We start from the raw sequence: 13,380 nt of genomic DNA, 5'->3' as shown, positions 1-13,380 counted from the left end.
GCACGCAAGATGGCGGCCAGTGAACCCCCCCCCCCCCCCGAGACTGTCACCGGCGAAGAAACCACGCCTAACCCCTCACCAAGATGGCCGCCCATGCCGCCTCGCGCCATGAACAAGCCCCGCCTTCCTCACCCAACATGACGGCATGCCTGGGTAACCCTGGTTGTCACCGGGGAGGAAGCCCCGCCTCTCTAAACCGCCCTGAACACCGCACGCAAGATGGCGGCCAGTGAACCCCTCCCCCCAGGGCCTGTCACCGCGGGGTAAACACGGGGCCTCTGTCCTCTTATTCGGGGCCTGGGGCCTACCCCAGAAGTTGATCCAGTTCCCAATCTAGCCGCGGTTTTCATTCCTATCCTGTGCTCACAATCTCCTCCCGCATCCCGAACCGTTCGCTCTTCCTCACTCTGTCACCATGACTGACACTGAGCATGCTCAGAGCGCTCACCCACACTGCACCTGCGCACTGGACTCCTATAGTCATTGATAGGGGACTTTCTGCAGCACGGGGTGTTCTGGATACAGGGACGACTCAGTCATCAGGAAGATTTTCCCGCAGTAGGATACTGGACACGAAGCACAATGAGGAGTTCTGACACTTTATTAAATGCAGGAGCACATTACACTGAGAGGATATCAGTTAGATACGATGGTGTGGCGCCTGAGAGTCCGCCCCCTTTACCTCGAGTATTTACAGGAGCTAGGACATGGAAAAACCATCTCACTTAAATCAGTGATATATTTGTTTACTGCTTATAATTGCCACTGGGGTCACATTCGAACTTTGTTCAACCTGCAGCTCCCAGGTTTTATTAACCCACTTCCTCCAGACTTCTTTCACCCCCAAGAATCTTGTCAATGGCCTCGGTTTTTTTTCTGTATGCTCAGGTCACACTGCCCAGCAGGTAGCCGCTCCTGCACTGGAGCACAGGGAACAGTCAGCCTCTGGTGCACTGCATTTCTTTTATATCATAGTATCATACAATGGTTATGGCATAGAAGGAAGGCATTCAACAAATCATGTCTGTGCCAGCTCTCTGCATGAGTTGCTCACCTAGTCCCACTGCACACCCCCCTCCATCGCCCCCCCACCCCCCCCAATATTTGGCACATAGCCCTGCCTTTTTTTCACTTCAGATAATTGTCCAATTCTCTTTGGAAGACCGCAATTGAATCTGGCTGCACCACATTCTCAGGCAGTGCATTCCAGATCCCACTTGCAACACAGAAACCTTTTCCTCATTTCACAATTACTTCTTTTTTCAATCACCTTCTATTGGTGTCCTCTGGTTCTAATCTTATCTTAAATATGACTTGTTAGAAACAGCCTTTATTGCAGATCTTCAGTTTTAATGTGTGCAAGCGCCTTTACTATACAGAAATGCTTAATGCAGTTATTAAAATTATTTATGAACAGAGGACTTAGGAGCAGGAGTAAGCTATTCAGCCCTTCGAGCCTGCTCCGCCATTCAATAAGATCAGGGCTGATCTGGCTGTGTTTCAACTCCAATTTGCTATCTGTCCTCCATAACCTTTAACTCCCTTGTCTATCAAAAATCTGTCTAACTCTGCCGTAACCCAGCTTTCTGGGGAAGATAATTCTACATTCCAGCAACCCTTCAAGAGAAAAACTTTCTCCTCATCTCAGTCTTAAATGGAGGCCTCTTATTCTTAAACTGTGTCCCCTGGTTCTAGTCCCTCCTACAAATGGAAACATCGCCCCAGTATCTACCCTATCAAATTTTTGTCTTCCACATCTGGCTTCCCTCTGTCTACATTCTCCACCTCGGGGCTGAAATGTATTATTCATTTTGAAGCTTCGAAGATTATTTCTTTGTCAGTGCAAACATTTCCATGATATTCTTTCTCCTTGTAACCTACCTGAGAATTATCTTCATCAAGGAGAACATCAATATAAGAATTAACTTAATCTGTAAAATCAGGAGGAAAATAATGGCTGAAATTATCCAAGGATGTTATCCTGTATTGTATAATATCTTTCGCTGGGGCTGTTCACAAAGGTGGCAATATAACTCTCATTGTTGTTTTTTTGTTGTTTCTCTGCCAGATGTTATTCAATATTGATTTAAGGTTCGGAGAACGGGGTGGAATTGGACAGCCAAAACTGCTTGCAGTCCCTGAAGGGTAATGTTCACTTGAATTTCTGGAACATTGTGGCTGTTATCCCAAGTATTGATCAGGTTGGTCGTTGTGAGGCAAAATGTTGTCCACCTGATCAGACAGGAAGCGTCCCCATGTGTGTCTGTGAGCATGTGTGTGTGTGTTTGTGTGTGTCTGTGTATGTGAGTGTTGTTTAAACCTGACATTTACACACGCAGACCCCGCTTCTCCTGGAACAACATGAAGAGTCTGCTGCTTTCCAGATCCTTCCTTTCCCTTCACTATTATCCTCAAATAGTTCACAAATTCCTTTTGTATGTCATCCACCAACACGTCTATGTTATCCATTTTAAATACACCCATCGATCAAACCAACAGAGAGCAATGAGATTGCTGCTGTCACAGGATTCAGTTCTGAAATATTGTCAACTTGATTTTAAGGCTTCCTGGAGTACATACGAGTATATGAATTAGGAGCAGAAGTAGGCCACTTGGCCCCTCGAGCCTGCTCCGCCATTCAATAAGATCATGGCTGATCTGATTGTAACCTCAACTCCACAGTTCTGCCTACCCCCGATAACCGTTCACCCCCTTGTTCATCAAGAATCTATCTAGCTCTGCCTTAAAAATAGTCAAAGACTCTGCTTCCACCACCTTTTGAGGAAGAGAATTCCAAAACCCACAACCCTCTGAGAGAAAAACATTTCTCCTATCTCTGTCTTAAATGAGTGACCCCTTATTTTTAAACAGTGACTCCTAGTTCTAGATTCTCCCACAAGAGGAAACATTCTCTCCACATCCACCCTGTCAAGACCCCTCAGGATCTTAAAGATTTCAATTAAGTTGCCTCCCACTCTTCTAAATTTCATTGGATGCAAGCCTGACCTGTCCTGCCTTTCCTCATAAGACAACCCACCCATTCCTGGTATTCGTCAAGTAAACCTTCCTTGAACTGCTTCTAATGCATTTACATCTTTCATAAATAAGGAGACCGGTACTGTACACAATACTCCAGATGTGGTCTCACCAATGCCCTGAACAACTGAAGCATAACCTCCCTACTTATGTAATCAATTCCCCTCACAATAAATGGTAACATTCTATTTGCTTTCCTAATTATCCGCTGTACCTGTACACTAACCTTTTGTGATTCATGCACTAGGTCCCTCTGAATCTTAGAGCTGCTCAAACTCTCACCATTTAGATAATATGCTTCTTTTTATTCTTCCTGCCAAAATGAACGATTTCACATTTGCCCACGTCATACTCCATTTGCCAGATCTTTGCCCGCTCACTTAACCCATCTATGGCACTTTGTAGCCTTCTTACGCCCTCTTCACAACATCCTTTTCTACCTATCATAGTGACATCAGCAAATTTAGCAACCATTCCTTCGGTCCCTTCATCCAAGTCAGTTATATAACTGGTAAAATGCTGAGGCCCGAGTGCTGATCTCTGTGGCACACCAGCCATCACATCCTGCCAACCAAAAAAAGACCCATTTATGCCAAATCTCTGCTAGCCAATCTTCTATCCATGCCAATATGTTACCCCCCGCACTATGAGCTCTTATTTTCTGCAATAACCTTTGATGTGGCACTTTATCACTGATCCAAATCTGCCCACCTAATCACCATCTATGTTCCAGATTTTAATATTATTGTTCAGGGTAGAAAACGTACATCATTTAACCCCGTTAAACCTGATTCAGCACAATATACTACAAGAGATTGTCTTTGAGATCAGTTTTTTTTCTTTATGTGTAGTTCTGAATGATAACAGTATTAAACCTCTCCCTAACCTGTCCTAACCCTTCTGCCGGGTTCATTTATTGAAACCAAGGACTCGCCTTGTTCTAATGGTGACATTCCCTGTCTGCCCAGTGATACCTTGAAGTCAGCCCTTGAATTGTTGGTGCATTGTTTCATCATGTTGCCACATTTCACTTAATATGTTGAAATGTTTGCTCCACACCCACAGGGTTTTATCTGTTTAAAGCCACAAACAGAAAGGTCCAGTTTTCTCCTGGAGTTTGAGACAAATCAGCTTTCAAAATGATCCAGAGTTTGAGCCAATGAGGGAGATCCGGGATCAGCCCCGCCTCTCATTCACTCCGATTAGTTAGAGGAGCAATTTCTCCCTGTCGGACCTCCAGTCGTGTCCCTCTTCCTATTGGTCTGGAACTGCCGTCAATCAGCCGGACATTGTGAGCTGGAGCATGCGCAATGTGGCTGACGAAGCTGGACACCAGTACGCAGGCGCAGTGTCAAAGAGTTTGGAGCATGCGCAGTGCGATTGATGGCCTTGCGGGAAGAGGCGCTTGTTTGTCCCGGAGAAGCAGAGTCAGAGCGAGGCGGTGGGTGGGAGGATTTGGAAACACTTTGTGGATCCGCAAACCCTGAGGAATAATTGTCACCTCCTGGTTTGCAGCTGCGGGGCTTCTCCCTCCCGGGAACAGCTCCAGGTTAACGGCCGCCATCCTGGGTCAGCGAGTGGAGGATGGTTCACATCAGAGGATGGGGGAGGGGGGACAATAAATAAGCGATTACACTTTGGGCTCAAATCAATGAGGAATCTGATCTGTGGGAAGGAAGGAAACCGTGGGAGGTGGGCGGGGAGGATTCAGAAACACCCGCTGGAGGCCCCAAACCCTCAATAAGACTCATTGATTTGATTATAAAAGCAAAAAACTGCGGATGCTGGAAATCCAAAACAAAAATATCTGGAAAAACTCAGCAGTCTGGCAGCATCTGCGGAGAGGTGCACAGTTAACGTTTCGAGTCCGAATGACCCTTCAACAAAACTAAGTAAAAATAGAAGAGAGGTTGAATATAAACTGGTTTAAGAACGGAGGTGGGGGGTGGGACAGGTAGAGCTGGATAGAGAGCCAGTGATAGGTGGAAATAACCAAAAGATGTCATGGACAAAAGAACAAAGAGGTGTTGAAGGTGGTGATATTATCTAAGGAATGTGCTAATTAAGGGTAGAAAGCAGGACGAGCAAGTTACAGATAGCCCGAGTGGGTGGGGTGAAGGAATCAAAAAAGGCTAAAAGGTAGAGATAAAACAATGGATGGAAATACATTTAAAAATAATGGAAGTAGATGGGAAAAGAAAAAAACTATATAAATTATTGGAAAAAAAGGGGGGATCGGAAAGGACGTGGGGATGGAGGAGAGAGTTCATGATCTAAAATTGTTGAACTCAATATTCAGTCCGGAAGGCTGTAAAGTGCCTGGTCGGTACAGCCCCAGGCACTTTACAGCCTTCCGGACTGAATATAGAGTTCAACAATTTTAGATCATGAACTGTCTCCTCCATCCCCACCCCCTTTCCAATCCCGCCCCTTTTTTTCCAATAATTTATATTGTTTTTTTCTTTTCCCACCTATTTCCATTATTTTTAAATGTATTTCCATCCATTGTTTTATCTCTACCTTTTAGCCTTTTTTGATTCCTTCACCCCACCCCCACTAGGGCTATCTGTACCTTGCTTGTCCTGCTTTCTACCCTTAATTAGCACATTCCTTAGATAATATCACCACCTTCCACACCTCTTTGTCCTTTTGTCTGTGACATCTTTTGGTTATCTCCACCTATCACTGGCCCTCTATCCAGCTCTACTTGTCCCACCCCCCCCCCTTAAACCAGCTTATATTTCACCTCTCTTCTATTTTTACTTAGTTCTGTTGAAGGGTCATTCGGACTCGAAACGTTAACTGTGTTCCTCTCCGCAGATGCTGCCAGACCTGCTGAGTTTTTCCAGGTATTTTTGTTTTTGTCATTGATTTTATTGTCAGTCTGCAGACAGGAGCTGGAGAACTGAACCCAGGCAGCGGAGAGGGAGGAAGAAAACTGGAAGTGGTGGAAAGAGATGGTGAGATGGGTTTGGATTTCAGCCCAGGGAGGAGGGAGAGTGTGTAGGACGGGGATTTACAGCTTTGGGGTGACAAGAGAGGAAGAAATGTTCCATAGAAACTAGAATTGTCTGTTCTGAATTTCAATCCTCAACTTAAGGAGATGACTTTTGTGATCACATTTTACAGGGTATTGGAAGAATGCAAAACTCAAACCAAACATCACATTGAGATCTGGTTGAGTCACTCAATCAGGGCATGAATATCATCGGCAGTTGAATGTGGAAGGAGAAATGTTTGTTTGTTCTGTCTGCAGGAAAAGATTTTGAACATCAGTGTAACTGGAAAAGCACCGAGACACACACATACCTGAGTGAGAATGTTCCAGTGCACTGTGGAAAGAGCTTTAACCAGTTACACAACCTGAAAAAAAAAACACACCGTTTACAGCAAGTGGAAACCATACATGTCTCCTGTGTAAACAAGGCTTCAACTCATCATTCAACCTGGAGAGACACGAGGATACCCACACCACGGGGAAACCGTGGAAATGTGGAGACTGTGGGAAAGGATTCAATTACCCATCTGAATTGGATATTCATCGACGCAGTCACACTGGAGAGAGGCCATTCACCTGCTCTGAGTGTGGGAAGGGATTTGCTTACTCATCCAGTCTCTACACACACCAGCGTGTTCATACTGGCGAGAGGCCATTCACCTGCCTTGAATGTGGGAAGGGATGTAATGCTTTATCAAATCTCCTGATTCACCAGCAGGTTCATTCTGAGCAGAGACCTTTTCAATGTTCTGACTGTGAGAAGAGCTTTAAAAGCACAAAGGACCTACAGAGACACCAACGCATTCACATGGATGTGAGGCCTTTCACCTGCTCAGTGTGTGGAAAAGGATTCACTCAGTCATCTCACCTTCTGACACACCAACTTGTTCACTCTGATCAGAGACCTTTTCAGTGTTCTCACTGTGAGAAGAGTTTTAAAAGTAAAAATGATTTACAAGCCCATCAACGCACTCACACTGGGGAGAGGCCATTCACCTGCCCCCTGTGTGAGAGACAATTCAGACTTTTATCCCAGCTGCTGACACACCAGCGAGTTCACTCTGATAAGAGACCATTTCAATGTTCTGACTGTGAGAAGAGCTTTAAAAGCAAACAGGATCTAGTGACACACCAGCGAGTTCACACTGGTGAGAAGCCGTTCACCTGCTCTGTGTGTGGATTGGGATTCACCCGTTCATCCCACCGTCTGAGGCACCAGCGCGTTCACTCCGGGGAGAGGCCATTCATTTGCTTTGTGTGTGGGAAGGGATTTGCTGATTCACCCCACCTTCTGATACATCAGCGAATTCACACTGGGGAGAGACCGTTCACTTGCTCTACATGTGGCAAGAGATTCACTCAGCCATCCCAGCTCACTGAACATCAACTTGTTCACACTGATCAGAGACCTTTCAAATGTTCTGATTGTGAGAAGAGCTTTAAAAGCAAGAAGTATCTGCGAACACACCAGCAAATTCACACTGGGGAGAGACACTTCACCTGCTCCGAGTGTGGGAAGGGATTCACTCAGTCATCCCACCTTCTGAGACACCAGCAGGTTCACACTGGGGAGATGTCATTCTCTTGCTCTGTGTGTTGGAAGAGATTTGCTCGTTTATCCAACTTGCTGAGACACCAGCGAATTCACACGTGACTCCACAGGTTGGGTTCTGCTGTTGTTGCTGCTGTTAAGCACATCCAGGACTGAACAATGTTCATTCTAATAGTTAGGATTTGTTTCTGCTGATGTTAACTTCCTGATAACTGGGCTGGAGCTTAATATTCTGGACAGAGATCAAATAAATCTTGATGACAAGCCAATTGATCAGCCAGAGTCTATCTGAATGGCGGAGCAGGCTCAAAGGGCTGAATGACCTGCTCCAGTTCCTGTGTAGTTTCTGCCAAGACTTCTCTCACTCTCTAACTCTGCTCTAGTGCTGGTTTGTGGTGAACTGTCTTCTTCCCAGTTCTCCCATGACTTTCCATTCATCAGCTGGTGTTTGAGTCCAAGTTTATTAGGAGCAGGAGAAAGCCATTTATCCACTCGAGCCTTTTCTGTCACTCATTGTGGTCATAGCTGATCTGTGATCTAACTGCATTCACCCAGATATTATTTTAATCCTGGTTTCCCCAGTCTGTTACAGTTTGATTGAAAAATAACTTTCATTTACATCTCACCATTAGGAGAATGTCCCAAGGCGAACCATAAACTGACATCCAAAAAAGAATTGACATGGAGTCAAAGAAGGGGATGTTAGGAGGGCTGACTAAAGGCTTAGTGTAGTGTAAAGGGTTAATATTAAATATGTAGATCTTCTACATCATCAGTGATGTAAGATCATGTGACAAGTGTGCTGAGAAATGGTTCTATGTGAAGCCTCATGCTCAGCCTTGTACTGTACATAGAAGAACGTGCAATGAAAGGTTAAGTTTATCAACAGCCTTGCCCCCAGCAGTCTCTATCGATCTTAACCAATTTCCTTGTCTGTTTGATCTAAACCTGTCCGAATGGTGTTCACCTCAATCACCAAACTTACTAATTAGCCCAGTTACATTTTCCTCCAAATCATTTATATATACTACAAACAGCAAAGGTCCCAGCACTGATCCCTGCGGAACACCACTAGTCACAGCTCTCCGTTCAGAAAAGCACCCTTCCACTGCTACCCTCTGTCTTCTATGACCAAGCCAATTCTGTATCCATCTTGCCAGCTCACCTCTGATCCCGTGCGACTTTACCTTCTGTACCAGTCTGCCATCAGGGACCTTGTCAAAGGCCTTACTGAAATCCATGTAGATAACATCCACTGCCCTTCCATCGTCGATCATCTTTGTCACTTCCTCGAAAAACTCGATCAAGTTAGTGAGGCACGACCTCCCCTTCACAAAACCATGCTGCCTATCACTAATACACCCATTTGCTTCCAAATGGTAGTAAATCCTGTCACAAAGAATCTTCTCCAATAATTTCCCTACCACTGACGTAAGGCTCACCGGCCTGTAATTTCCTGGATTATCCCTGCTACCCTTCTTACACAATGGAACAACATTGGCCATTCTCCAGTCATCTGGGACCTCATCCGTAGCCAGTGAGGATACAAAGATTTCTGTCAAGGCCCCAGCAATCATCTCCCTTGCCTCCGTCAGTACTCTGGGGTAGATCCCATCTGGCCCTGGGGACTTATCCACCTTAATATTCTTCAAAACACCTAACACCTCTTTTTTGATCTCAACATGATCTAGGCTATCTACACACTCTTCCCTAGACAAATCGACCACTAAGTCCTTCTCTTTGGTGTATACTGATGAGAAGTACTCATTGAGTATCTCTCCCACTTCTTCTGGCTCCACACACACATTCCCACCTCTGTCCCTGATTGGGCCGAGCCTTTCCCTGGCGACCCTCTTGCTTTTTACATATGTTATTATATAAACTTAAGAGTTACTTTCTTTAGAAGAGGGGAATCTGTTAGGGAAGCAAACAATTAAAGAAGTTCAATTGCTAATTATTATTTGTTTAACTAAGTACCCATTTGGTTGTACAAAAGTGTTAACAGCTGAGACTAGTGGGGGCTGTGGAGAGTTTTGACAAACAATAAAACTCTGTCTGAAGGAGTATGTCTTGGTTTCGGTCTTCATTTCTAAACAATTATTGGAGCTTAACAGAAATTATGTGTGACACAGAGAATTCTGAGGCTGAAGATAATTAGAATGATCACTCTGAAGGAATTGTATTAGTCACAAAAAGCTTTGGTCCAGTCCAATGATGAATATCTTAGTCACAGACAAATTCAACTGTGCTGTGTTAGATAGTGACTGCACCTCGACAGTATGTGGATCAGATTGGTGAAAATGTTATCCAGACTCACCTCATGGTGAAGATAGACACAAAGTTAAGGAGAATGAAAGTTATCCTTGTTGTGATTTGGTAATGTCACACATTGTCCTGAATCTTAAATTGGACTCTGATCATTAATATAATAGGATTTCATTATTGATGCAGTGGGATTCTGATTATTAATCTAACAGTATCCTGATTATTGATACATTGTGATCCAGCTTATTAATACATTGTGATCCTGATTATGAATACATTATGATCCTGATTATAAATACATTATGATCCTGATTATTAATATATTACAATCCTGATTATTAATATATTATTATCCTGATTGTTAATACATTGTGTTCCTGATTATTGAAAAAATCAGCTTTCCAGAAAAAAATGAACACTGACCTTTTCACAAGCTTTTTTTGCAGCAACAACTGGGCCTCAATTGGGTCCATTGGGCTGTGCCCAACAACAAAAAAAAACTGGGAGGATTTAAAGGGGCCTCACAGCTGTCAAGAAGCAGTTGGAGCTACACGGCAGCCATTGCTGTCACAGAGCTCGCAAGCCCGAAATCTCATTTCTGATTCCACAGACCCTCAGTTTTGGAAGCCCTGAATTACACTGAGACTATAAAATGGGAACAGTGCTTTTCACAGAATCACAGTGCAGAAGAAGCCCTTCGGCCTATCGGGTCTGCACCGACACGTAAGAAACACCTGACCTACCTACCTAATCCCATTTACCTGCAGATGGCCCATAACCCTGAATATTATTATGACGTGCCAAGTGCTCATCCAGGTACTCTTGTCACAGTCTAAGCGTTTAAACCCTCTCTCTCTCCAGTATAAACTTACTGGTGTGTTCGGAGGCTGGTTAACCAAGTGAATCCCTTCCCACAAATGGAGGAGGTGAACAGCCTCTCCCCAGTGTGCATGTGCTGATGACTTACTAACTCAAATGATTAATTGAATCCCTTTCCACTGTCCCCACATTACATGGTTTCTCCCCAATGTGACTGGGCTTGTGCCTTGACAGGCCAGATGATCGGCTGAAACCTCATCCAGGGATATGGGGAAAGAATGGGGGAATGGGATTAACCGGATAGCTCTTTGAAAGAGCCAGTGCAGATTCGATGAGCTGAGTGGCCTCCTTCTGTGCTGCACTATGATGAGATCATGTGATTCTATAACAGGATAATGATTCATAATAAACACCATACAATCGATTCATAGAGCTCACAAGGTGGCCATTCAGCCCATTGTGTCTGTACTGTATGAAAATGTCCAACTCCCCTGACCTTTCTCCTGAGCCCTGAAAATCTTTCCTTATTCGGTAAAAGTCCAAATCCCTTTTGAGAGTTACCATTGGATCTGCTTCCACCAGTCATTCAGACAGTGTGTTCCAGATCATCAGAACTCACTGAGTAAAATAATCTCTCTTCATCTCCATCCTGAACTTTGGTAATTATTTTAAATCTGTTTTCTATGGTTACTATCCATCCTGCCAATGGAAACAATTTCTCCTGACTTAATAAAAATTCTACAAAAATGTCCACACCTCTATTAAATCACTCCTTAACTTTCTCTGCTCTAAAGAGAACAATCCCAGTTTCCCCAGTCTCTCCACATAACGGAAACCCCTCATCGCTGACACTATTCTGGTCAATTTTCCGTGTAATCTCTCCAAGGCCTTGACATCTTTCCTGAAGTGTGGTGCTCAGAACTGAACACAATATTTGAGCTGAGGATTAAAAAGTGATTTATAAAGATTCAGTGTGACTTCCTTGCTTTTGTACTTCATGTCTCCATTAATAAATGGATCCCATTTGTTTTTTTTTAAACAGCTTGATCAACTTTTCCTGCTCCCTTCAAAGATTTGTGTCCATACACTCCCAGGTCACTCTGTTCCTGCACTCTGTTTAATATTGTGCCATTTAATTGGTTGATTTCTTACCCTGAAGGACATTAGTGAACCAGATGGGATTTTACAACAATCAATGATAATTTCATGGCATCATTACTGATACTAACTTACACACAGACGGCAAACATTTTCTGTCTGATTCAGGTCACGGTGTTTATGTATAAATACTGTTTGGAAATTTATTGCTGAAAATGTCTGCAGAAGGTTTGGGTGGAATGTGGGAATTGAACCCACATTCCCAGGTCATAAGCCTCGGCCTCTGGAATACTAGTCCAGTGACGTTATCACTGTGACACCATTTCCCCTCCATTCAGAGTGAGAAAGCACACGGGCAGCAGAGTTTTGGATAGCCTAACGTTTCCAGGGGTTGGGGGGCAGAGTGAACGTGAGAGACTGGCCAGGAATGTATTAGAATCATCAAGTCATGGGTATGAGGAGGATTTCAGCAGCAGATGAGCTGGGGTGGGGTGCAGGCGGGTGATGTTAGGGAGGTGGAAATCTCTGGAATCTGGTATTAATAATGGTGTGGATACGTGGTCAGATACTCATCTTGGGGTCAAGTCTAACACCAGGATTGTGAAGAATGTGGTTCAGCCTCAGACAGTTACCAGGGAGGGATGGACTTGGTAGTTAGGGAATGGAATTTGTCCTGGTGACCGAGGCAATGGCTTTGGTCTTCCCAATTTTTAATTGGAGGAAATTTCTGCTCACCCAGTACCGGATGTCGGGTAAACAGTTTGATAATTTAGTAACAGTGGAAGAATGGAGAGGGATGGTGGTGAGGTAGAGCTGGGCGTTGTCAGTGTCCATGTGAAAACTAACACGGTGCTTTTGGATGATGTCACCTAGTGGCAGCATGTAGATGAGAAATAGGAGGGGCCAAGGATAGATCCTTGGGGAAAACTAAGTTCAAGAACTTTGGAGAGGAAAGGGAGGTAGTAGTTGGGGCAGTAGTTTGCAAAGAAGGTGGGGTGAAGGGGTGTTTTTTTCAGGAAGGGTAAGGATGTTGTATTTAAAGGTGAGAGGGGCAAAATCAGAAGAGAAAAAAAACATTAACAATATCAGCAACATGGGGAAGATGGATGGTCAGCAGTTTAGTGGGAATAAAATCGAGGGATTAGGAGGTGGGTCTCCTGGACAAGATGAGCTCTGACAGGGCATGATGGGAGATAGGAGAGAAACTGGAGAAAAATGTGAGTTCAGGGCTTGGACAAGAGGGAACTTTAGACACAGTTTGGTCCGGTGGGCTAGTGGAAGGGAAGGAAGCAGCAGAGGCAGCTGATCGGACTGTCTCAATCTCAGTGACAAAGATGCTCCATGAGCTCCTCACACTTGTTATTGGGGGTGAGGATGGAGGGGACAGGGGAGAGGGAAAGCCCTTCAAAAGGAACTAACGTGCTGGAGATAGGAAAGATGATGGTGACGGCGTAGTGGTATTGTCATTGGACTAAGAACCCAGAGACCCAGGCTAACGCTTTGGAGACTTGGGTTCAAATCCCACCATGGTGGAAATTGAATTCAGTAAAAAATTGGACTTAAAAGTCTAATGATGACCATGAAATCACTGTTGATTGTCGTAAAAACTCAT

The 13,380-nt window shown here is 44.3% G+C and overlaps 2 protein-coding genes across 2 annotated transcripts in view; one reads left to right on the top strand and one right to left on the bottom strand.

The window, feature by feature from the left end:
• The window catches only part of LOC144697023 (uncharacterized), a 175,014-nt gene that overhangs the window by 18,170 nt on the left and 143,464 nt on the right, over positions 1-13,380 (bottom strand). The gene's annotated exons all lie outside the window — the stretch shown is intronic.
• On the top strand, positions 4,418-9,649 carry LOC144697115 (uncharacterized). The gene is made up of 3 exons (XM_078568940.1): positions 4,418-4,543; positions 6,166-7,719; positions 7,789-9,649. The coding sequence occupies exon 2, from the start codon at positions 6,843-6,845 to the stop codon at positions 7,686-7,688; it is 846 nt and encodes a 281-aa protein (XP_078425066.1). The 5' UTR covers positions 4,418-4,543; positions 6,166-6,842; the 3' UTR covers positions 7,689-7,719; positions 7,789-9,649.

This window comes from Cetorhinus maximus, chromosome 23, assembly GCF_964194155.1.
Source record: "Cetorhinus maximus chromosome 23, sCetMax3.hap1.1, whole genome shotgun sequence".
In the NCBI taxonomy this organism is placed as follows: Eukaryota; Metazoa; Chordata; class Chondrichthyes; order Lamniformes; family Cetorhinidae; genus Cetorhinus; species Cetorhinus maximus.
This window is presented reverse-complemented; position numbering and strand designations above follow the sequence as displayed.

Bases quoted from the DNA above. Each gene is read 5' to 3' on its own strand.
- LOC144697115 (XM_078568940.1), top strand. From the start codon at position 6,843: ATGGATGTGAGGCCTTTCACCTGCTCAGTGTGTGGAAAAGGATTCACT.